The 25509-nt window shown below is 51.0% G+C and overlaps 1 protein-coding gene across 1 annotated transcript in view; it reads right to left on the bottom strand.

Annotated features, from left to right (window-relative positions):
- The window catches only part of SEZ6L (seizure related 6 homolog like), a 95577-nt gene extending 71906 nt beyond the window's left edge, over window positions 1-23671 (bottom strand). Inside the window, exon 1 of the mRNA XM_075013052.1 lies at window positions 23575-23671. Within this exon, the coding sequence (XP_074869153.1) occupies window positions 23575-23671 (97 nt within the window). The remainder of the gene's footprint in view (window positions 1-23574) is intronic.
- Between the last annotated feature and the right edge of the window lie 1838 nt (window positions 23672-25509).

Genomic DNA, 25509 nt, shown 5'->3' with positions numbered 1-25509 from the left:
TCTACTTTGGCATTTCTACATTCCTCACCTAATTAAAAACGACCCTGTTTTTTCTATTTAATTGTCAACAGTGTTAATCCCCAGGGATTTGTGTGTTGAATAGAAGCTGGCAGAACTAATTCTGCTTTTGCAGTGTCTTGCTAAATAACGATCACCTAGGTACAATTTATCCCACGGAGCATAATGATGAGTGGCTGCACTTTATTTTGTTTAGCCTGGATATAACGTAAATATATGTTCATTAATCGTCCTGATAGCATGAGGGCAGCATGCACCTCTGTGTATTGCAAAACGGTGGCAGCAATATCCTCCCCGCCTTTGGGCTCTCACATGGCCTCGTTGATCCTCACACTCCTCGATGACCTGGCGTGTGTCTATGGGCTCCATGCCACTGACATCTCCTCTGCTTGATGGAGGGATTAATGTTTCCAGGCTTTCAAGCTGCAAAGGGGGAAGGTGTTTCTAGCCAGAGGCAGAGGGTAGAGGGCAGGGAATGGAGATTCAGCACCGTAATTTACAAACCCTTTCAGCGTGGCAGCACACCCAGGAGAGACCGTAGGGATGCTCGGTGGCGTCCCATGCGCAGGGCTTCACCGGGGCCATCCTTGCCAATCTGCTCAGTTTACAAGAGAGATACAGATTGGCTAGAAGTGTAGTCGCCCGAGGGAGTCTCTCCAGGACACTGCAGACAGAGACGGCTGCTCCAGAGCCAGCCCAGTCTGAAGGGCTATGAAGCCGATGAAGAATTTAAACCTATTTTCATGGCAGGCTGCAGCCAGAGCAATGCAGTTTGTGTTTTCAAGTCCAGCCTCCAAATAGTTCTTTTCCTCACAGAGTGCATTAAACAGCCGGAGGACTGTGAATCTCCCTTTAACAATATACTTGGCTCTCTCAGGTGTCCACACGGGGATAGGACAGCTGTGTCTGGCCCCGGTAGGGGGAGCGCCCTGGAGCCTGGACTGCACAGCAGTTTTTTTGCCCTGCAGCCTGAGCCATCCTGGCTCAGACCAGCCGTAACCATGACATGGGGCTTTTACCCCCGTGCAGCCGTATCCTCAGGGCCCAATGTGACTATGCTGAGCAGAAGGTTAGAACAGCCTGGGTCTTGCTTGTAAAGCAGGAAATCAGCAAAGGCCACCCACGAAGCTGTACCCATGCAGCACCATTGTGCTTTGCCACAGCCGCTCGTGGGTGGGGAGCTGCACTGGAAAAGTTGGGATACAGCATTTTCTCAGCTCCCTGCTGGCAGGAGGCCAACCACCTCCATTCATTGTTCTGCCAAGTGCATTTAAAGCAAAGGGAACAAATAGCGAAATGGCTCATGTGACGGAGCACGGCTGTTTTCGGAGATCCTAGCTGGGAAGAAGGTTGTGCATCTCTTTGGCCTCAGATAGGCACAGAGGCTTTTCCTGCTACAGACCAAAGGGAGCGTTTCCCAGGAGTGAAGCAGCAGAGCCACCCACCAGGGCAGCTTCTCAGGAGTAACAGCATCCAGCATGCGGTATGAGTGTCAAGCTGCATTGAGACTTCGCTCTGCTCTGTCGTTCTGACAGGACCGCTGTGATCAGCAAGCGCAAGCAAGTTACAGCTCCTGGGGCTGGGATGCAGAAGCGAGGTTATGGCAAACAAGGGATTTCTCACCAGCCTTCATCGTCAAGCCTTGAAAAACCAGTAACAAATAGCAGTCATCCTAGGGGTTTCTGAAAGTTAAAACAATTAAATCAACTGGCTGTTACTCCTCTGATGAATGCAGCCTCATATTCCTGGGGGAAGTAATAGCCTTTGTGACCTACGCGTTCTTCTTCCATTCAGCTGATCTTAATTACATTAGAAAGGGTAATGACAGGTCTGCATAGGGACAAGTACAATCGGAATGAAAATGATGAAGACTCTTTGTTGAGTGGAGGAAGTGAAATGAAGGGGGCTGTACTGCTAATACCAGGCTAACTCGTTGATTTCTGCTGCAACACGGCTTCTCTGCATGGTGCTATTCATTAGAGGAGGAGCAGGAATGAGCAAGCGCTGCTGCTTTCATTCTGTGAATACGTCTAATTGCCTCTTTTCATGCGTGTGTGTGTGTGCGCGCGCGTAAGCACATTCTTGTTCACGCTGATGTGCTCTCTCCCCCCAGTTCCACACTGGGTGTCATTCACTGCCCTTCGGTGGGCTAGCACAAGTCTATGCATCAGGACACCCTTTTTCCTTCATGGGGCGCAACGCGCACCGGCTTAGCTTGCTCACAGAAGCTCCTTCATGTGCCCTCTGTGGCAAAGAACGGGGCCATATGGCCTTAGCAGCTAGACATGTGCATTCACTATTCCCTTTCAGCAGCAGCATCAATGTACTTGGCACCCTCCTAGGCTGGTGGGAGATCTCACTGTGTCTGGCAGAGTTGCACACAAGGGAGTGGGAACATTAGTTAAGAAAAAGGAGTTTATCTGTGGGGGTGACTATTTTACTAGGAGGTATCAGGGTCCTAGACTCCACACCGGCCTCTTGAAAGCTCCCATGTCCTTCACTGGGGTCTCCCTGAAGCAGAAGGGAGCTTTGGTGCAGAGGGAACTCACCTTTGGGCTCGCTGCACCCAGAGGAGCTGTGCCACCCAGTGTCAGCAATCCCCCTTGGACACATCCCCTTAATGCATGTCTTCAGCACAGCCACAGAGCCCAGCCGGAGTCAGTGGGGGCCTTCTTCTCACAGCAGCTCCTCAGGGGCAGTACTGGCCCAAGAGGCATCACGGGGGGAGGGGCAAGTGACCTGGGGACACGATCCCTTTCCCCCACATCACCCAGGGCTTCTCCTTTTCAGAACTGCCGGTACCAGTCTCAGGATTATCTGATCGTTTCTTGAGCCAACTTAATGTTCCCTCTGCCAGAATTACTGACCCATCCCCCTCCCTCTTCACCCTGTGGCTTACATGCTCGCCAGGCAGCAAAGTACTCTTGCTTGTAAAATAACACTAGCAGCTAGGGTGCTACTTTTCCTCGCCAAGGTCGATCCTGCACCGCTGAAGTCAACGGGAGTCTTGTCATCGATTGCCCAGGGACCAGAAGCAGGCTCCCAAGTAGTTGTCAGGTTCATCTGTATCTAGGCTTTAGCAGGTTTCTTAGAAACTAAAATGCTTTTATACCGGCGTTGATGCAACCTCAGTGAAAGCGTGCACGCCTCATTTGTAAAAACAAACGTACAAATTACACCTGGACTGAGAGAGACAGGCATAAGCTGGGAGTGTTTCACACCCAGAAAAGCAGCCATGTTTATGTTGGTGACATGGACACACCTAAACCAGCAGGGGATCCATCAGGGGTTACTCTAACACGAGCTTGCTCTTCCTCTACAGCATTGCACTATGGTCCGACGCATCGCGGTCTGGGAACACCATTCACCTTAGAACACTGCAGTGCGTTCGGAAACACTTCCCCTCCCTCCTCACAATACATATTTTAGGATTTTAAAAAAGAGTTAACCAGAAAAAGTCTTTTAAATATTTGCAAGTTTTTGTTTGTTAATTGCAGCTGGGTGGATGGAATGGAAGTATCCATTAAACCCCCACCTCTTGGAACCCCTTTTCTGCATTGTAAACCCTCACCTACACAGGCAGCCCTAGTCCAGAGACTCACCCAGGAAACCCCAAACCTGTGGTCTGGCAAGACAGGCTGAAGTGCATGCCCAGAAGGAAGGACACGATTCTTTGTGATTTATGGCAGTTCTGAAGTTTAAGTTTCTGATAGTCCCATTACAAGAGGAACTCTTCCGGAGGAGCCTGGTGGCACCCCCTTTCTGTTATTGCTCCAGGGAAGATCTGCACTAGCCAATCCATAAAGGCTTTGATACGTGAATCAACATGCAGAGGAGGCTTTGTGATTGCGGTAAAACACATGTCATTTCCTTAGGCTTTGTGAATGTTTTCTGGCCATACAATTGTTTCTGACAGACGCTGCTGATTGAGAGATGCCGTGAAAATTACCTGACTCTGTCCTTCCCAGCAGGTAACAAATCAGCGAATTATAAAGAACAGCATGGGGTCTGTCATGAGACCTTTTTTTCCCCACTGCTGATATTGTTTATGTTCCCACTGGGCAATAATAATTTTTGACGTGCTTTGTGTAGCCGTCATGCAATGATTGAAACAGGTGCTTTTGGGGAACACACCTGTCTTTTAAGGATTTCTTTTTTGACATCTATTTTTAATATTTTCACAAACAATGACCAAGAGCTGCCTAAATGGACTTGGCCTCTCAAGGGCAATAGGCTGTTTACCCCAGAAGGTTGGCATTGATATCTCTAGGCATCTTGCTTAACAATGTGGTGAGACTGGGACAAATTAGTGTCTGCAGTGGCAATGAGACAGCTTCAAGTGCAGACCTAAAAAGCAGAAAGGAAATGTAAACAGTGCAGAAATCTACAGGCAAGCATAGCAAATTTCTAGGAGTCCCTGGGACAAAACAGCATTTGGAATGAGTAAAGCTTGGGAAAAAAAATCTGTCTAGAGAAGTCCCTCTGCCCATGATGATTCCTGTAAGCCAGCACAGAAGAACATAAGAAGGTCCACACTGGGTCAGACAAAAGATCCATCTAGCCTAGGAGCCTGTCTTTGACAGTGCTCAATGACTTCCTCAGGTCCCTTCCAGCCCTAGGACTCCGATTCTGTGAACGAGCAGACCAGGTAATCATCAAGTGATTGACCCCTCCCGTGTCCCTCATTCCCAGCGTCTGACAAACAGTGGGTAGGGACACTGTTCCTGCTCTTCCCACAGTTAACTCACAGACCAGGACTTCTCAGTGAAATCTGGGGATGTTGCCTGTGGGGGCATGTTCTGACGTACCACAGCCAGAGCCGGAGGTTTACAGTAAAGCATTTCTCCTGCTCATTTCTTGGCCCTCTGAAACAGCCTGAGAAGACTGTTGTGTATCTGATTGACAGCAGAGTGCGGACATACATCAGTGTAAACAAGAGCAGGGTTTGAGCCCTGTGCTGTCCATGGGGTATTAGTGTAGGTGCCATTTCACTTGTCCCCCAGATATTCTGCAGGGGTGTCATGGCAACGTGGTCCAGCATGTGCTCCTCACCCCTGCAAACTGGTGGAGGAGTGTGAGGAAAAGAGGCAGATGAGGCTGAGGAGGGGCCTGGAGAGATGGAGGGTGGGTAGGTGATTAAATGACTTTACTGATCATTTCCCTCCTTGTTGCACCTCTCGCAGGGGCTATGCAGCCTGGCAAACTCAGCTCAAAGTTAACAAAAGTGAGTGTGTCCCTATGTGACTCAACACATCATCCCCCAGGGAAAGCAAGCCTCAATATGAACCACAGCAATTTGTCTTTCACCTCAGAGACGTTTGATAGCCGGGGGGTCACAGGGATGCATGCACTCATACCGGTGCTAGAGATGATGGAAAAGACAACGTGTACTAGAAATAGCCAAGCACACAGGATGGCCTCCAGGGAAAGGGTGAATCCTCCTGTGTGTTCCTGTCATAAGCAGGACATTAAGTTGCAGCTGGAAGCACTTTTTGTTTTGTTGTTCATTGCACTTCTGCATTACCTAATGAAGTCCAAGAAAGCCCGAGTGCGTTCTTAAAAGGAAAAGACCATGTCAAGTCCTTTGCAGTCATCAACACAACAGACATTTCACCGCTGGCAGCCCGGTCTCCTCAGGCGCAGAGAACAAAAGCACAAGAGGAGCCTTTATGGCTCTGATAAGGCAGTCTTTAACTGAAATTGGCTCTTGGATTTTTTAGCAGAATGTGGGTTATAAAATCACCACATGGGAAGCAGCTCTGGCTTATCACAGATGAGACCACCTGCTAGAGGTGAAAAGCCAAATTCTGCACTGGCGCTTTTGGAGATGCAGCTCCAGGGGAGGGGGAAAAGGTGGTTTGCACTGCCAGGTTCTGGGCTCAGTCGGAGGTAACCAAAGAGCTTTGCCTTCATGCCATGGGTACTGTGCTTGCTCATCATGCTTGCAAAAGCCAGGATTGAAAGGTGAATGTCCGCGTTTAGCTGCTTGCCACCAGCATGCATCCCATGGGAGTCCAAGCTCTCCACTGTCCAGGATGGCACAACTCAGCTCAGATGTGGACCTGGTCAACTGGCACTTCATGGCATGTGAAGACCCTGCAGCTCCTACCATGAGATGCAATTACGTCTGTTTTGAAATGAGACTAATCCCATCGTCAGAACCTGTTCAACGTTGGGTCGGACGTGGCTTGGTAATTGACGCCTGCTCCACTCTGCCGTGAATTCTCAGCATGCTCATGTTTACGAGATGAGCATGACGTCCATAGGAGGAACGAGTCTGCCATGACCGCCCTGTGCGAAGAGGGCGTTTAATGCTCGTTTCACTTGGCACACCACCGGTAAGGCATGGTTTGAGTCACAGTACGCACCACACTGCCCAGGGAACACCATGAGACCTGCCACCCTCCATCTTCCTTGATTTTCCCCATCAGATACTTCCTGCCTGTTCTTCCCTTGAGTCCAGCACTACAGTGGCAATGAAATAAAATAGGTCTGTAAACCCACCACTAAGGGTCACGCCAATTGGTTCTGGCCTTGGCAATCTCACTGGGGAAACTAAGGATGTAGACGACCCCACCCCCAACCCAGTGCAGTCAGTGGAAAGATTCCTACTGATTTGGATGGGCTCTGGATCAGGCCCTGGGTCGGCTTTAGGTGACCCAGGTTGGTATCTGCCAGCCAGCGGCAGCTCAGACACGTTGTCAGGAGGTTGATGGTCAGAAGAAGTTTGTGCTGCACCTGCTCCCCTTGCATCTATTCTCAGCATGCCAAGAAACTAGAGTGAGCGTTCCTGAAAGAAAGAACGAGTGACGATTATTGTCAAATCCTTATCGCGGGGAAGGTCCCACTGTAGTCCTAAAGATGTGTTTAAATACTTGGTTGTTACAACACAAGACAGAGGACTGACTCTGAAACAAAAATTAAACAGCGTGCCAAAGCCTCCTTCCAGTTGCATTAGCTCCAGTCCCCTCCCTGCCCTGGTTTGGACTGGCGCAGCCATTCAGTAGACACTAGCCTTAAGAGGTTATGTTTTCTTCTGCTCTAAAATGTTTGTAAAGATACATGCTATGCCCAAGGCAGTCGATTAATTCCAGACTGTCACCTTGTTTTTTTGTTGGGTTCGTAAATTCTGCTCTGCTGATTGGTACTCTCAGGAATTGATGAAATTCTCTTTCCACAAGCTAATATTCCACCTCGAACTACTAGGGCTTTAGACCCCTTTGGGTCACAAGTTTACATAAATATATTGTCCGACGGCAATGACAAAGTGCTACACGAGTGAATAAGAAAACCGGGGAAGTAACTTATCTGACTCAGGCTTGTAGTTTAAAAAGAGTGGGCTTTTCATTTGACAAATTTCCATATTTCAAGGCCTCGGTGACATTTACCCAGGAACACTGAATCCTTTCAAACCCTCGTTCTGTGCCAGCGATTTTGCAAAGGAAGCTTAAGGCTGAACAGCTGAATGTCAGTCTGTTCATCTTCTACAACCACCCCCAAAGGTCACTTCCCCATCTCCTAAGGCCAGAATTGGGGCTAGGAGCAGAGCAGAACAGGACCTGCACACCACATTCAATGCCCTGGCACTTTTGGATTCCTCTGCACCACTAAGTGTGCAAATGTCAGAGTCTCCTAAAATCCACAGTCAGTGGGAGAAGATACTGTGAACCGTGAGTGTGCTGTGACTCTCCGTGCGGAGGATGAAACAGAGCAAAAACATGGGGCCTGTTTGAAGAGCAACCTGATGAAAAAAACCTGTCATTTCGTTTATGTGCAGTCGGTGAGCGGCTTTAATCAGACCTGACTTCTCTGTTGAGCAGGCAGCTCAAGAAGCCTGTCAGCGCCTCAGCCTGCTGCAGACAGACTGGAGGGAGGCAAGGCTGGGAGAGGTGCAGGCCTAGCCTGGGGGCCGCAGCGAGGCAGGGGGCACTCATGGAGCTGCGGGAAGGAAGGAGGAACTTACGCTGCTCAGAACCCAGAGGTTGCATCAGAAACAAGGCCTGCTCCCCTATCCTTGTGCCCAGCCTCCATCCTTGTAAACTGAGCCAGACACCCCACCCAGATCGCACACTCCTTTAACAAGTTCCTCCCTGGGAAGGAGCTGCCCGACCGTAGGTCCCACTCTCAGTCGTTAGAGACAGCCCTGATGGGCGTGCACAGCTCCACAGCCAGGGCAGGGAGGCACAGCTCTGTCGCTGCCAATGGATCGGTGCTGGTTCAGGCCGACTGCCGCTCGAGGCTGGAACTGGACTTCGCTCCCACATCACCGTACAGCAAGAGACGGGAGTGACAAGCTGGGAGGCTCTGCTGCAGAACAGGGAAGTACAAATGCTGCTGGACGTGGTTGGGAGCTGGAGCAGGAACTAGTGCATCAGAGGGCTGAGTGATGCTCCACTCCAAGGAATCATTTCTCCTCTGTGTGGCTGTGATTCCCCCCCCAGAAGGAAAGGACCAAGGCCTGAAAAGGCTGTTTGCTTCCCCCAGCATCAGCCAGACCAGGCCTAGGCCCTGGACTGATTCTGAATTAGTGAAAACTTGGGAATGCAGGTGCAAAAGATCAAAGGATTTAGATGCAGTTAGGTTAATGATCACACTCTGTTATTTTTAAGACAGATATTTTCCAAAGCCAGGAAATATTCCTGTGTCCCAAAGAACACAGAAGGATTTGTTTACAAGAAGTTGTAAAAAATAGTTTTACCTATCTGGTGTCTGAGATATGAAGGGTCACATACATCATGGCTGATCTCTCCAGGATGCATAAGCAGAATGTTTCCATTCCCTGCTAAATCTACACAGGAAGACCAAAAGGGAACAGTAGCTGGTACAGCTGATGGGGACAGGAAGTTCATCTCTCAGCATTTCTTGGATGTGATGGTCCTCAACTTAACAACTTTCTTGTTTCAAGAAAGGCACAGAGGTGTCACACTCCAACTACACGTCAACCGTGTGGCTTTCTTAATGGCTGTGCAGAGTTAATATATACGGGGCTATCTCACGTTGGGATGCTATAGAAAAAACATATTGCTCACATTCCCAAATGGTTGAACAAGCAATTTACATTATTTTAAATGCTCATCTTTCATGCATCTTTTTTATTTGGAAAAATACTGGGCTGATTTATTCAACCGGAGAAATCTGCTACTTAATGTTTTCAAAGTAATACAGAAACGTCTGACTGCAGTCAGTACAATTGATAGGAAGAGATCTGAAAGGCCTTTTTCATTCATATGGGAATGTTCTTTTCATTTAGGATTTCAATATCTTTAAAAATGGAAACGTAGGACTCAATTGGGAGCAAGTTGATTTTATTAAAATTTCATTTAAATTGCCATCAGAAAATACGCTTATTTTAATTAGCTCTCTGTTGACATTTTGAGAGATGATGAGAGGGAGATTCTCAGAGCTTAGCAAAAGGGGAGACACAAAACTCACAGATTTCATTCCCCCCAAGACATGATTCCACAGGCTATAAATGACCCTCGTTTTGTAATTTGTTGAACTGGTTCAAAAAGAAGGAAGAAAAATCCACAGAAACATGGGAATGCTCCTTTCTTTTCTTTATTGGCATTTTCACACAAATGTTCATTGAAATTTACAAATTCCAGAACATTCTGACTAACTCTAATTATCTGGAATTATCCTTTTCCTGAGCATCATCCCCATCTATCTTGATTCTTCTGAATTATTTCTCTATCCACAATGGTATTTAGCATCTCTGCCCAGTTTAGAATCACCTACAAATGTCATCAATTTGCTGGTTTATGAACTCGTTATCAGCAATCGTAAAGTTGGCCAGTGCCGATTTCTGCAGGACCTGATCTGACGGCTCCCCTTCAAAGCCAGGCACTTCCTGCCCACCAGTGGTTTGCAGCGAGCTCTGAACCGCGCAGAATTCCAAAGATATCGTGTCTGCTGTGTTCCCTTTGCCCCTAATTTTGTGATTATCGATTGAGAAAGCAGCACATTTTGTCTGGGATTTCCCCATCCCTGTGGCTGTCCACTGAACAGCAAGGCAGTTTAGGGTTCAGACCTGCGGTGCCCTGAGCTTGCTGGCCCAAGGCTCTCTGGGACAGGAGCAGTCAGGCAGGTATATTTGCTTGATGTGGGGACCCGAGTAAGTTACACTGACATCAAGGGAGAAACTTTGAATTCAGAAGTGTTTGAAGAGGCTCGTGGGATTCTAGGTCACTCTCCCCACCCCAGAACACCCGCAGCCCGGCAGGGTGGTGGGAATCTTGGGTAGGATTTTTGGATAGGCCAGCTGGCTGCCTTTGTACAACAGCACCAAAGAAAGGGGGCAGCATATCCCACTGCTGTCGCACTCATAGAGCAGCCATCACCGAGAGCACAGAATGCATCCCAATCCTCCTCGGGCTGGCAGTGAGCTAACGGCCCAGCGACTCAGCACTCCTGGAAGGGAACAAAGGCATTTGACTCACTTGGGGCTCTGTACAAGCCCTGCAAGGCACAACTGCCAAGCACCCATCTTCTTCAGTAGTGAGCACAACCTGTAAGGGACCATTCAGAGAGCAACCTGTTACTTTGGCTGCAGCCTGCCACTTTGGCTCCCGGTTCCATCTGGGTTCAGAGACTCAGGACTTTGTATGTTCCATTTCCAGCTGGGACACCCCAACTCTGACTAGGTACCTGCATCAAAACCCAGCTCCTCAGGACTGGGTAGGCCCTAGTGTCCAGTCTGCAGGGAGATGGGCACAAGTCCCCACCCTGAGAAAGGCGACGGCTAGAGAGCCAAGACCAGAATAAGAAGACACAAATGGCTCCCAGACGCAGTTGCTTCAGGAATTGTGACATGGGAATTTGATGTTTTCACCCCAACTGTCCTCTCTTAGCTGTTCCTTGGGGCCCCCTTTGCAATATGTAAAGGCCTCCGTACCAATGTAGTGCCAGGTGCTGCCAAATGAGCAGTTACTTAATGTACAAATAACCCTGGTGCAATCACCACTCAGTCCTGCGCCTCTTGACGTCAGTGGCCAAACTCCCATTGACTTCCAGGCTCAGGTTACCGCTGCGAGTGACTATTCCTAACATGCCTTTGGGCTCTGCCCCGAAAAGACTCCCCACTGCAATGTGAAATGTCTGGGGCAGAGCATCGCCACCTAAGCTCTGCCTACACAGAGACAATTCCTCCTGGGCTCTCACTTCCTACGCTCTGAGGGCCCTTCCAGCCCTTGGATTGTATGATTCTAAGTCCCGGTGTCTGGGTGTGATCCTGAAGAGACTCCTTCAGGTCACAGTACTTGCTCTTGCACATATTGTGAACTAACATGAGGTGGGAGATAGGAATTGGAAAATGAAAATTGTTTCTCGCTCAGGTGATTATGGCTCTCAGGTGTTCAGTCCCATTTGGTTTCCTTCCCTCAAAACAATTCCAGTTTTAACTATTTTGGATGCCTTTACGGGTGGATCCAAATTCCTCTGCAAGGCTACAATTCTGTGGCAAATTGAACTTGTGAGCCAGGTTTAATAGACAGGCACACTCATTTCTGATTTCAGGGAGGAACGCTGATTACCTCCAGGACAGTGCCACTGTCACATAGTTGCTTTTTCACAGTGCCAGAAGCATGGCTTTCATTTCTCCAGCTTTCATCACATCTCACTGGCTTTGCTTTCCTTTCAGGCCAGAGGCACAGGGAGGGGAAGTGCATCTGGATGTTGCGAATTGCTGCCTTTTACCACACGAACGACCGCACGCTAATCTGCACACGCCTGTAACCTATTTTCCTCTTTGTCTGTGGGAGGTATTGGTGTTAGGAAATGTAGTTGCTATGGACCATTCCTCATCATGGAAACCTTGGCGAATGTGGCCCTGCAAAACAGCCACAATTGCTAGAAAACTTTGGCCTGCTGATGTCGCAAGGGCAAGTTGAGTAACAACACAGGGACGCACAGGCCTGCTGTGCCACAGAAGGCGCATGCTGCGCAGCTCACATGCCACCTGCAGCAGGAAATTGCTTTTCCCTCAGTACGGGTTTTGCTGAAGCAGCGTGGCAGAAATGTCACCTGCTGCAACACAGATGCCCAGGAGAAGGCCAGTCACTGGTGCCAGCTCTCTCGGCACTGCAGCAACTTTCGGGTTGGCTTTTTCTTCTCTCGTTTCCAGACAGCGAATGTATTAGGGTTGTGTCTCGCCCCCGAATCACATGAACAGCTCCATCTAAGTGTTGGAATAACATGAGGGGGGCTGACAAGTGGAGTGCAGGGGGCGAGGTTTAGCAGGTCTCTCCTCTCTGTGCGTACACCGTCTCCAAAGGATGTCAAAAACCTTTTCTGCTTTATGAGGCCCTGACAAAGGAAAGACGGGTTATCAACAGGGCTGGCTGGAATATTTCCAATGGAACCTTTTCCTGACAGAAAATGGGATTTCCTCAGATTCAGAAATGTTCTCAGGACAAGAGTGATTTCATCTGAATGGCTCCTTGTGAAGTGCTAAACAAAAGATTTCAAACTGACAGGAGGTCCTGTCTCCGCCTGCGTTCAGGGTGCCTCATGCCATGGGTAGTGCCGCACTCCTGCACATCCCTCCATCGCCCAGCCACCTCACTCGACTCCACTTCGGATACACCACACTCTCGCCTACCTGCGTTACTGCAGTGTCTCACGGGACAGAAAACTGCAACTTCCATGATGCATCACAGTGGCTCAGCCTCAGGGAAACACCATGGTGCATTATGGGAGATGACGTGTAGGCCAAAAGAAGTAGGAAGGACATTGAATTTCAATTTCCTGTGAGGCAACCCAGCAGTTCAATTGGATGTGCAGATCACTGATAAATCGAACTAGAAATGTCGATATTTTGATTGTATCTGGAATTAGGATGAATAGACAAATGTGAACTGTCACCATTTTCCATGGGACAGAAATTTCATTTTTCAGTTCATTCTGGTTGCCTTGGGTTGAAATTCCAGGGGGTCTTCATTTTTCCAGAGAGAAGAGGTAGGTGAGGCAACGCCTTTTCTCAGGCCAGCGTCAGGTGGTGCAAGGGAGAAGCTGCGATGTCCCAGAGAGCTCTTCTTCTGGGCTGCTTATTCAGTTGCTGAGGCCAGGAAGGAGCTCTGCGGAACTCCAGAGCTTGGCTCTCTCACCAGCAGAAGTTGCTCTAGTAAGAGATACTACCTCACACTTCTTGTCTCTCGTAGCCTGGCTGGGACCCAAGCAGCACAACACTACTTCATGCGTCCAAGCAGTGTGTTAAAAAATCCCCTCCATGCCAGCTAGAGTATTTCTTTTTATTATTCCACCACTTCAGCCTTCAACGCAGATGAACTGAGTGAGTCAGGGGCTGTCACAGCCCTTCAGACTGAGGTCTTGTCTGCTCCACACAGATGTTAAATATCTTATGACACTTTTTATAAGGGCACTCACTTTGCACTCATGTCCTCGGCTTCTGTAACCCTTGCAATGCTGTGCGTGACCTTCTTACCCTGAGAGAGGTCTCAGCAACATTGTACCATGCCAGACCACACTCTGCATCCCTTGGGGTTCCACAATTACCGCCAACTTCCTGGGACCACAGGGTCAGATACTAGGAAATGTCATCTCAGTTTTTGTCTCTGTGAGATGCTGTGGGGTTTGGGAGGGTAGAATGTCCATAAACATAAGGACATAAGTAATAGTGACAAGACCTTGTGCTCTAGTTCGTAACACTTTAGTCATGGTGACTGGTTAACATCGTAGGGCTTGTCAAATTTCTAAAATCCTTGTGAGTAAGGGACGCAAGCAAGGGGAAGGATGGTGGGCTGGCAGAAAAGGGGAGCTGAGTAACAGAATTATTCAGACCTTCTCTTAATCATCTTCAGGAGGTAGTCCAGGAGCAATCACCAGAGAGAAACACCTGTGTGGTTTTGAGGAAGCCTGATGAGCAGACTCTGCTTCCTTAACACAAACAACTACAAGGAATGGCTCACCCCCAGAAGCAAGACCCCCTGGAATTAAAGAGGCCCGCTATCCTGAACTAACCTTACTTGTCATGGCAAAGTTGCAGGAAGCAAGTTTTTAGCAAACAAGGATGTAGATGAGAGTGGAGTGGCCCCAAGGGGCTTTACAAGACAATTTTAAACACCTTATTTAATAACAAGCTGCAAAAGGTGATAGAGATTTGGGGTTTGTGAAATGAGTGAAAAGGCCTTTATCCCAGCACGGGAGCAGGAAAGCGCTCCACTCCCCAAAACACTTTAATGAATTGTTTTTCTACCGGAGCATGCAAGGTACCTGTGGTTTGGCTGCAGAGCCCTGACTCCAGGTGGTTCAGACACCAGGTGTATGGAGTGTCTCGGGGCTTTACTCCGTCCGAGCAGTGAAATGGGGTGGGAGGTTCCAGGGGGTCCCTCTTCAAGTACAAATGTCCCCTACCTAGACTATCCCTTACTGGACACTGGGGCTCTGTCTACCCTGCAGGGTTTTTCAGGGCATTTCTCATGCTGAAATAAGTAATTTCTGAAAAGAGCATTCACACTGCAAGGGCATTTTGAAACTGAAACTTCACACCAGACAGCCCAGTTTCAAAATAAGAGCAATGATGGGATGCCTCCCTGGAAGCCAATTAAGTTGTAATTGCCTCTGTTTAGTATATACTGAGTCAGTGTTGAACTTGAAAGGGGGGGAGGGGTCGGTGAAAGTCGTTCATTTTGGTGGAGTTACTATTTTGAGTTAAATGCCCTGTTGTTCCAGAACATCAAGCTTTGCAGTGTGGGCACAAGGGGTTTTTTTTGTTTGTTTGTTCGTTTTTTTGTTGTTTTTGTTTTTTGTTTTCCCCGGAAAAAAGGGGGAGGGGGGTTTCCACAAAATTACCCCCAGTGTAGACAAGCCCTTAGAACCTGTGCTTCCTCCTTCTGCCTCAAAGACACAAATGCAGGTTACTTAGCGCAGGATGTGCTAATGAGGATGAAAGCTTTGAAGTGCTGCTCACTAAAAACAAGGGCTGAATGTTTTCAAAGCCTGTTAGTAGTAGTAGGCTTCCTTCAGTCTACGTAGACTATGAATTGCGCCCTTCGTAGTTCCATTTGGGATCATCATTTGCAGCGTCGGCTGTGACTGTGACGGCCCACACGAGAGCGACAGTCCTTGCTGCATCTGTTGCATGTGTAATGGGTGCCTGGCAGGTCCTTACTCTGCTTTCTGTGGGTTCGCTTCTCCTCTGCTAGCTGTCTGATCCTCATCTCACCCTTCTGAAGGCCCTTGTGTAGTTCCTGCCTCCATCTGCTGCGATCGTCTGCCAGCTCCTCCCAGCTGTCCGGCTCGATGTCTACCTCCCTGAGGCCCCTCTTGCAAACATCTTTGTAGCGCAGTTGGAGGCATCCGGGAGGTCTTTTGCCAGAGGCTAGCTCACCATACAGGATGTCTTTTGGGATCCCTCCATCATTCATCCTGTGGACGTGGCCAAGCCAGCAGAGCCGCCGCTGCCTGAGGAGGGTGTGCATGGTTGGGATTCCAGCTTGCTCAAGGACGGTAGTGTTGGACACTCTGTCCTTCCATGATATTCCATGGATGTGCCTGAGGCAGCGCAAATGGAAGACGTTCAGCCTCTTTTCCTGGAGGGCATACAGGGTCCAAGTCTCGCTGCCATAAAGGAGGGTGCTGAGGATGCAGGCTCTGTAGACTTGCATTTTGGTGTGAGTGTACAGTTTGTTGTTATTCCACACTCTCTCACTGAGTCTGGACAGAGTTGTGGCCGCTTTTCCGATCCTCCTATTTAGCTCAGTCTCCAATGACAGGGTGTCAGTGACGGTGGACCCGAGGTAAACGAACTCGTGGATGACCTCTAACGTATAGTTGTCAATGCTGATTGATGGAGGTTCAGCAATGTCCTGACCAAGTACATTTGTTTTCTTTAGGCTGTTGGAAAGCCCGAAGTCCTTGCCTGCTTTGGAGAACTGATCCAGCAGTTTCTGAAGCTGGTCTTCTGTGTGTGACACTACAGCAGCATTATCTGCAAACAGCATATCTCTGATGAGCACTTCCCGCACCTTAGATTTAGCTTTCAGCCTTGCAAGATTAAACAGTTTCCCATCAGATCTTGTGTGCAAAAAGATGCCCTCTGTGGAAGATCCAAAGGCTCATTACATGGATGCAAACAGCAGAGGGGTTGTTGCCACCAGATTCACCCTGGTTTTTAAATCTGACCTGCCTCCAGAGTCCAGCCTCTCCTGTGGCACTTAGCCCTCTGTTTACCTCACCGCCCCATGCACCACTCAGCTTTCCCTCCTGTCTGTGAGCTACCCTGAATGCGACCCTTTTCCCCTTGTTTACAGCCTTCCCTGGCTCCACGCACAAGCCCCGGCTTCTGTAGCTCTGTAATTGTATTATTAATACATAGTTGCTTGCACACCAATATGCATTCTGAACCAGTGACACAGTGCTGAAGGTTCCCTTGCCATTATGATATGCCATTACCGAATGACTAACAGCGCGCTCGTTTCTGAATCAGACAACTCACAGTACTGGAATTGACCAGGCTATGGTACTCCTGAGCAGTGTTCCCCCTCATTTATTCCATCAGTGGGTGGAATAAATTTTGTTGTGTGCGCCCAGGCATGTGTGGATGTGCACCACCAATAGAAACACAGGCTGCCAGCTGTGGGCACTCTGCTAATCAGCTGGATGGCATTTGGATCTCTCCTGGGTGGCCGCCCAAACACTCAGCTTACAGGGAACACTGCTCATGAGCCCAGATAAAAACTCAGTGTCCTACCCTAGCATGGCAGTGAAACTGAACCCTCAGAGGCACTGCTCCTGTCCTCCAGGATCTCAGTCAGAGTGACCCTTTCCTGAACAACTACAGGAGTTATCTTCCACCCTAGAGCTCTTCAAACAGGGCTGTTTGCCAGTGTCACTTCAGTCCTAGTCAGCAGAGTAAGACATGGTCTTCCATATAGGGAATCGGCCAGCGGCCACGAGGCAGGGCTCATGGTCCCTTGTCATCACTTGGCAGCAATGTGACTGTGCCACAGAATTAGGTCTAGTCAGTTCAGAGGCAGGGGTGTGAATTTCCTCTGAAAGCAAGCGTGGAGTAAGGACTTCCTTGGACTTCCCCTACTGATGCCCCAAGGGACCCAGTCCTGACTCATCGGAGTCAGAACCAGGGCTCTATTCTTGCTTGGCAGTCATCGCTGAAGGAGCAGGGTACATTGTGACACACAGGAAGGAACTGGTTGAGAATCTGAAAGTGGAAGACTGCTTGGCTGAAAGTGACGATGAGTAGTAGAGTTCATGAGTGCAAGGAATGGTCAGAAGGAGGACAGCAAAATAAAGACAATGGATCTCAAGGAGTCAGACTTCAGAGAACCCAGAGAGTTATGCAGCAAGATCCCCTGGGAAGCAAGTTTAAGAGGAAAGCCAACTGAAGAGCATGGTAGTTTTTCAAATAGAAATTATTAAGGGCATAGGAGCAAACAATTCCATTGTGTAGGAAAGATAAGAAGTATGGCCCTGGTCTAACCACATTTTCAGCGATCCAATAACCAAAAAGTGCCCTACCAAAACTGGAAACTAGGTCATATTACAAAGGATGAATATGAATAAACACCACCACTACGTAGGGCCAAAATCCAAAAGGCCAAGGCACAAGACACAATCAAACTAGCTAGAGACATAATATAACAAGGAAACATTCGACAAATACATTAGAAACAAGAGGAAGACCAAGGACAGGGTAGAGCCCTGAGGAGGGAATGAAGGGGGGAAAACAATAACAGATTGTTAAATATTGTTTTTCAGCCAATGAAGAGGAAAAAGCAGTAATGGAAAATGTGGAAATAGCAGAGGTGCTTAATAACTTCTTTGTTTCACCATTCACCAAGAAGTGTGGTAGTAATTGGACAACTAACTGGGGAAAAGCAGTAGATGTGGTGTATCTAGACCTTAGTAAGGCTTTTGATACAGTGTCCCGTGACCTGCTCCTCAACAAACTAGGGAAATACAACCTAGCTGGAGCTATTGTGAGGCTGGCGGATAACTGGTTGGATTACCATTCCCAGAGTAGCTATTCCAACACACACCTATGCAGGCAAGTAATGGTGTCACTGAGCTCTTGATCTGTAGCCAGTAGGGCCACACAAGTGCTGCTCCAGACCTTGATCCAGCTGGAGGACCTTTCGGGTGACGTGCACAACAGCAAGTCTGTCTTAGCTTGCAGATCCCAAGCTGAGTGTGACAGGCCAGCAGCTAGAGACGCATCGTTGCTCTTGTAAACCAAGCACGTTTGGCTTGAAGTTATGGGAATGCTGTAAACCTGGCATCTCCTGTGCAGGGGGACTGCTATTCAGCTGCTGTCCTGTTCCAGGCAAGGAGACAAAACACCAAAACCATTCAAGGGACTCCCCCTACACAGCCTCGTGGATGCAGCTTGGGGGTCTTAGAATGGCCACCCTGGGTCAGACCTAAGGTCCACATAACCCAGCGTCCTCTCTTCCCACAATGGCCAATGCTGGGTTCCCCGAGGGAATGAACAAAATAATCACCGAGTGATCCCTCCCCTGTCACCCATTCCCAGGCTCTGGCAGAGGCCAGGGACACCCTTCCTGCCCCCCGGCTAATAGCCAGTAATAGACTCGTCCTCCATGAACTTATCTAACTCTTTCTTGAGCCCTGGTAAAGTCTTGGCTTTCACATCACCCTCCGGTAAGGAGTATATCTCCTTCTGTTTGTTTTACACTGCTGCCTGTTCGTTTCATTTGGTGACCCCCAGTTCTTTTGCAATGCGGAGAAAATAAAGCTTCTTTATTCCCTTTCTCTGCACCAGCGACGATGTACAGCCCTTTATTTTATCCCCCCTTATCATCTCTTTTCTAAGCCTAAAAGTGCCAGTCTTACTAATCTCTCCTCACATGGAAGCCATTCCATACCCCTATTCATTCTTGTTGCCCCATTTCTGAACTTGTTCCAATACCAATATACCTTTTTCGAGAGGAGGCGACCACATCGCTTTCAGTACTCAGGACATGGGCATACCACGCATTTATACAGAGACAATAGGGGATTTCCTGTCTCATTATCGATCCCTTTCTTAATCATTCCCACTGCTCAGTTCTCTATTCTGTTATGCAATTCATGGCAGCAACTTTCCAGACAGGCACATGGGCCATATGTAATATTCCAGTATTCCATCTGTGTGTGTAGCATGAGAGTTATCTGGAACCAATTGAGCGTTATGCCTTGTGAGAACTGCCTAAATAAATTGCTAGTCCTGTGTGCAAGCTGCATCTCTCGCACACCAGGAAAGGCCAGTGCAGCGCTCCCTTCAGGCTTGCCTTTGCCGTCTTCCCAATCTCACAAGTGCGAACACTGTGTTCTGCTGCCCTATACAATCTCTGCCTCTGAAGAGCTGCTGCTGCTCATGTTTTGGCTGCACACACAACACTGCTGATTTATATTAATGTTGCAGGTGATCTTTGTGGGGATTTTGCTCCAGTGATGTTGCACCAGCATTTACATCACACGCTGTGTAAGGTTCCTTTCATGCAAGCCCTGCCCCATTGACAAAACTACTTGTTTTGCAGAAGCATGGAAGCAAAGTCAGAGGCGAGCGTCCTTGTTTGCATGCCTGTATCCCATCTGCTATTCTGGCTTATTACAGAGACGACATGCTGGGGATTTTGGACCAAAGTCAGATGGGCTTGTGGTGCACAGAGGCTTTCATCCACTGTGTCTTGCAATTCAAGCAGTTAAACATGGAGAACTATTTCCCTGCTTAAAGCAACAATTTCTGATACTTGGCAAGTTTGCAAATTGATCCTGATAGACTGGAGAATTGGAAGGCCACCAGCTGTACTACTGACACCATATTTTCCTATTTTTTTAGCAGAACGTCTAAATTTCACAAAGATATCTTTACTAGAAGTCGTTACCATCAGACAAGATCTGTCTATTGTGTGTAAGAATATAGCTGGTATTTTGTAACAGGGTTGTCCTGAAATTTTTCCATTTACTGTTCAATAATAAATCTCATTTAGACACTTGACAAATACAAACACATTGGTAAACAACTTTTGGATTGTGAATGCAACATAATTGAAAAAAAAAGCTATTGAAACTGACAGTGCTTATTGCTAAGGCACGTGGAGTAAAATAAATTGCTATCCAAAGCGGTATCTGTTCAAGTTTGAAAGCTACACAATATTTAATCATACAGATAAAATTAGCTTTTCAAAATTCTCTGTTGGTAAAAAAAGAACTGCAAAATAATGATCCAGGCATACACACAACCTGGGCCTTGAACTGAAATGCCAACACAAGCAATTCTGCCCTTCCAGGAAAAACTGACACAGTCACAGCAAATGAATTTTGTGCCTGCTCATGCAGAATGATGCTCCACTACATGCTCTGTATAAACCAGCTCACCTGCTACTTGTTTACATACTGATTTATTGCACCCAATAGGAGCTTGACTTTCAACGACTGGTGCAGCCGTGAATGGATACTATATCTCTGTATCTTCCATGTTTACCTCATTTGCCTCTATAAGAACTTCATCCATCTTCTTCTGTATCTATTGTCATATTTGTGAGTCTAGCCTCATTTGGGTATCTACAAGGTACCTAACTGCATATTCTGTTGTTTGCCGTCCGGATAACTCAACCTTTTCGAACACAGAAAAGCAGGGGTAAAGACAGAAGCTTTATCACACGTCATCAACTGCATGTCAAGTTTAAATATCAGATACTTTGTACATTAAGAGGCATTACGTTAAAAGAAGCGGGGCGTGTACAGCACCTAACACAATGGAACCCGGGGCCAAGACCAGAGTGCCTGTGTACTACAGAAGCACAAATAATAATGTGTCCCTTGTTTCACTGTATAGCTTTGGAACTTTTTTGGGTGACATCCTTGGTTCATTTAAAAAAGTTTGTCTGTAGCTTACGTTGGTGGAAAGTCGGAACACTCTCTCTGGCCTATCACACCGCTGTAAGTGAGTAACAGAGTGACTATATATTCCCCAAAGAAAACTGTTTCTGATTCAATGCAGGGTCAGTCTAGGAGCCAGTGGCTCAATGATACCTCCATCTGCATTCATGTTCTAGAGTCATGAGGCCTTAAGAAGTATTTAATGGTCTCATCACAACCTCTAGTGGACAACATTTGAACAAAGGTTGGACCTGTGTGTGATGTACTTACAAATCTTGTTCTCAGTGGGCCCAATCCTTTGATGTACTCTACTCCCATTGACTCAAAGGGACTTTCAGGCTGCTCAGCCACATGCAGGATTTCTCTGTCTCTCCATATTAGTTCCCATTGAACCACTACAGGGAATAGCCATGTGAGGATCACAAAGACCAACTGCAGTGGGAGCTCTGTGGGCGGAAAGCACACGAACAGGCCACAAGCTCTGATTGTTTTCTTAGTGTGGACATTATTAGACCTGTCACTATGGTCTTGTCTCATTATTTGAATAACAGACACATAGTGCTGCAGGGGTCTGGGTTTTCATCCACTTGCTCTTTGCAGTCTGACACCTGGAAGTTCTGCATGGAAATATTTTTGTAAGAGGACATAATTCGTCCTTGCTCTGCACCTTGTGCTGGTATCTCAGGAAGACAAATGTTCCTAGGAATCAGAAGGGTGGAATGGTCACACCCATTCATCTGTGGTGTAAATGATGCTGGAAGGTGCCAGGCTAGAGATACTCATGTGCGGAGACCCGGGTTGGTGCAGCTGATGTAAAACCAGCCATGACGTTACACAAGTGAACTGGAACCTGAGCAGAAGCAATCTTTGTGTGTCCTGTTCCCAGGCATACCTTAGGGCCAGAAGGGTCTGTCTCTGGTCTCCTGCATGACACATGGCAAAGAACCTCACCTGATAAATGGAAAGTGCCCCCCTGCCCCTAGCTTCGTGGCCCGATGTGCACAACTTGGGGATTTTGTAATAATAATAATTCCCCAAGCCTTATAAAGGGCCAGCTACCTGCCACCTTTCCCTGTGCCAACCAAAGGCATTCTGGCCTGTGTGTACCTTCTGTTCATCGATTACTGAGCCCTCTTGCACTGAGTCCCACTGCAAACCAGCGGTCCTGAGAGGGGTAGGGATGAAGCAAATAGTTCCCCTGGACCATGGAGAACCTCCCACCTTCCACTGCACAGGATGGGCATGGCCAATACCCACACACAGTTAGGGATGCATTCACTATGTCCACCAGGCCCACGCACAGGGACAGGGAGAACACAGCACAGCTGTGGCTGGCTTTTGGCCCTCCCCCGGGTCTGGGGACTGGCTAGCCAGGGGGGCGTGGCAGCAGCCAATGCAGAACAGCGGAAGGACTGGACTCCTCAGGCCTGATGCTGAATTTAGGTGTAACCAACTCCCCAGGGAGACCTGGCCAGCACCTGCTCTGAGCACACAGGCCTATGCCCACACCCGGAGCAGAGGGGCAGGGAACGCCGTCCCTCCCTTCCAGCTGTCAGCCCAAACACAAGCGGCCCAAGAGGAGGCGGGTTTCAGGTCAGAAGCAAGTGGCGGTGGGGTGTGGCCCTTTCCAGGGGCTGGCGCTGGGGCTGGGGCAGAAGGACGCACCAGCCGCGCAGGTACAAGCTCCTTTTCCCAGTGCCCAACAGCCGCGGGGCGGGTAAAAGCTGGAGGTCCCTTTGCACGGCGGCCCCGGGGCCGGGTCTCTGCAGGTCCGGCTGTCCGGGGGCGCGGGGCGGCGGGGGCTGTATCCCACAGCGGCCGCGGCGGGGCTCCCGGGCAAAGGCCGCGCCAGGCAGTGCCCCCGGCTGTCCGGGGGCATCGGGCCGGGGAAGCCCAGGCGGGGCCAGGCCGGCGCCGCCCGGGAGCTGTTCCCGCAGCCGGTGCTGAACGGCTCGGCGGCTCGAGGCGCCGGCTTCTGCCCGGGACAGCGCCCGGGCCCCTGCAGCGCCCGCCAGCGCCGCCGGCCGGGGGGGCTCCGGCCCGGGCCCCGCCCCCGCAAGCAGCAAAGGCCCCGGGAGCCGGCCCCAGCGGCCACTCCCCGCTGCCCAGGCCGGCGCCCGAGAGCCCAGAGGGCAGCTGCGCTGGCAAAGGCAGAGCCCCGGGGCCAAAGGGAGGTAGCGCCCCCGGGCACCCCCGGGCCGGGACAAACAGCGCCCCCGGGCACCCCCGGGCCGGGACAAACAGCGCCCCCGGGCACCCCCGGGGTGGGACAAACAGCGCCCCCGGGCACCCCCGGGCACCCCCGGGCCGGGACAAACAGCGCCCCCGGGCACCCCCGGGCCGGGACAAACAGCTCCCCCGGGCACCCCCCGGGCACCCCCGGGCCAGGACAAACAGCGCCCCCGGGCACCCCCGGGCCGGGACAAACAGCGCCCCCGGGCACCCCCGGGCCAGGACAAACAGCGCCCCCGGGCACTCCCGGGGTGGGACAAGCAGCGCCCCCGGGCACCTTCAGACCGGGACAAGCAGCGCCCCCCGACACCCCCGGGCCGAGACAAGCAGCGCCCCCGGGCAGGGGCACCTCACGCCGGCGGTCCCTGCCCAGCGCATCCCGCCCCGGCGGAGCTCCGGGAGGCGGGCAGCGCCCCAGGCCGAGACGAGCGGGGTCCCCCCCTGGCCCCCCCGGCCCGCTCCTACCTGGGCGCCGCGCCGCCTGGCTGCCCAGCAGCAGGACCAGCAGCGAGAGTCCCCGGAGCCCGGCGGGCGGCGCGGGCAGAGCGCGGGGCCCCGGCATGGCGCGGCAGAGTCCGTCCCCGGCGCGGCCAGCCCGGCACTGGCGCGGCGGCCAGTCGCTCCCCGGCGGTGCGGCGAGCGGCGCGGGGCGGGGCGGGGCGGGGGGAGGCAGACACCGCAGCCGCCGCCGCACGGCGCCCTGCGCCAGCCCCTCGCACACGGCCCTGCCCCCCGCCCCCCCACGGCCCTGCCCCCTGCCACCCCACAGTCCTGCCTCCTCCCTGCCCCCCGCCCCCCCCCCACGGCCCTGCCCCCCTTTCTCCGCACACGGCCCTGCCCCCTGCCACCCCACAGTCCTGCCCCCTCCCTGCCCCCCGCCCCCCCACGGCCCTGCCCCCTGCCACCCCACAGTCCTGCCCCCCTCCCTGCCTCCTCCCTGCCCCCCGCCCCCCCCACGGCCCTGCCCCCCTTTCTCCGCACACGGCCCAGCCCCCTGCCACCCCACAGTCCTGCCCCCCACGGCCCTGCCCCCTGCCACCCCACAGTCCTGCCCCCCACGGCCCTGCCCCCTTCCCCCCTACATGGCCCTACCCTCCCTTGCCCCCCGCTCCCCCACGCCCTGCCCCCGCCCCCCCAAAGCCCTCCCCCTTCCCCCACACAGCCCCGCCCCCGCCCCCGCCCTCCCGCAAATAGCCCTGCCCCCCGCATGCGGCTCTGCCCTCCCCTCGACCATGGCCCTGCCCCATAACTTGCTGCTCCCCGTCCCAGCCCAGAGCCCTTCTCCCCGGCCCCCTCATAGAGCTCTGCCACCCGATCCTGCCAGAGACGCGCCCCTCTCAGGTCTCCCAACCCCTTACAGAGCTCTGCCCCTGCCCATCCAACTTCTGCCCCCTCACCACCCCTCTGCATCTGTCCAAACTCCCAGCACCCCCGCTCTGCCCCCTCACCCCAGTGCTCGCCCACAAAAAGCCCTGTCCCCACTGCACCCAGCCCTGCACAGAACTCTCTCCCCACCCCCTAGGTTTAGGCCCCTTCCCCCACCCCAGGTCCCCCAGAGCTCTGAAACCCTTCCCCCAGCCCTTCCGAGTTCTGCCCTGACCTCAGTCCCCAGCCCCTGGGCAGAGCTTTGCCCCCTTTCTCCACCCACCCCCCAGCACTACTCCCACCCTGGAGCTCTGCCCTGCACCCAGCCTCACAGCACTCTGCCCCTCTGTCCTCCTGCTCAACAGCCCTGCCCACTCTCTGGCCGTCAGCATAGATCTCTGCCTCCTGCCCCCCCGGGCTCTGCCCTGCTCCTTGACCCCCAACCCTGCACCCAGACCCTTCCTACAGAGCCCATCCCCCACCCAGGCCTCTATGCTCAGCTCTTCCGCTGCAGAGCCCGGCTCTTCCAGCTCCCAGGTTAGCCACAGGGACACACTTCACTCCTCATTGCCAGCAGGTATCTCCCACTGCCTTCTATCCAGCTGCTCGGGGGCGATAGGGCAGCAAAGTCGGAAACCTCTCACCAGAACTAGCTGCTGAAACCTGAAACTACCCTCTACAGAAAAGGTTCCTTGGGAAGGGGGAAGTCTAGTCCAGTGGTTCCAGCCGGGGGTCCACGAGGACATTGATCAGAGAAAATAAGCATTAAATAAATTGCACAGTTACAATCACTGATTGTTTTTAAATTCCGCCTTCCCACACTGCTATTAATTGCTGTCCGAAAGTGGCTGTTGTGGTTTCCTCCTTCATTTAATGAAGTGTACACAGAGGTTAGAATTGGCTTTGATGGAGGGCCATGGACAGTTTGGGGGATGATTGAGGGTCAGCAAACAGTTGGGGGGGGGGGGGCTATGGGTTTGCACTCATGAAAAGGTTGGGAACTACTGCTGTAGACTCCTCCAGGCCAGGTCCCCA

Source organism: Carettochelys insculpta, chromosome 18 (genome assembly GCF_033958435.1).
Source record: "Carettochelys insculpta isolate YL-2023 chromosome 18, ASM3395843v1, whole genome shotgun sequence".
Classification (NCBI taxonomy): domain Eukaryota; kingdom Metazoa; phylum Chordata; order Testudines; family Carettochelyidae; genus Carettochelys; species Carettochelys insculpta.
This window is presented reverse-complemented; position numbering and strand designations above follow the sequence as displayed.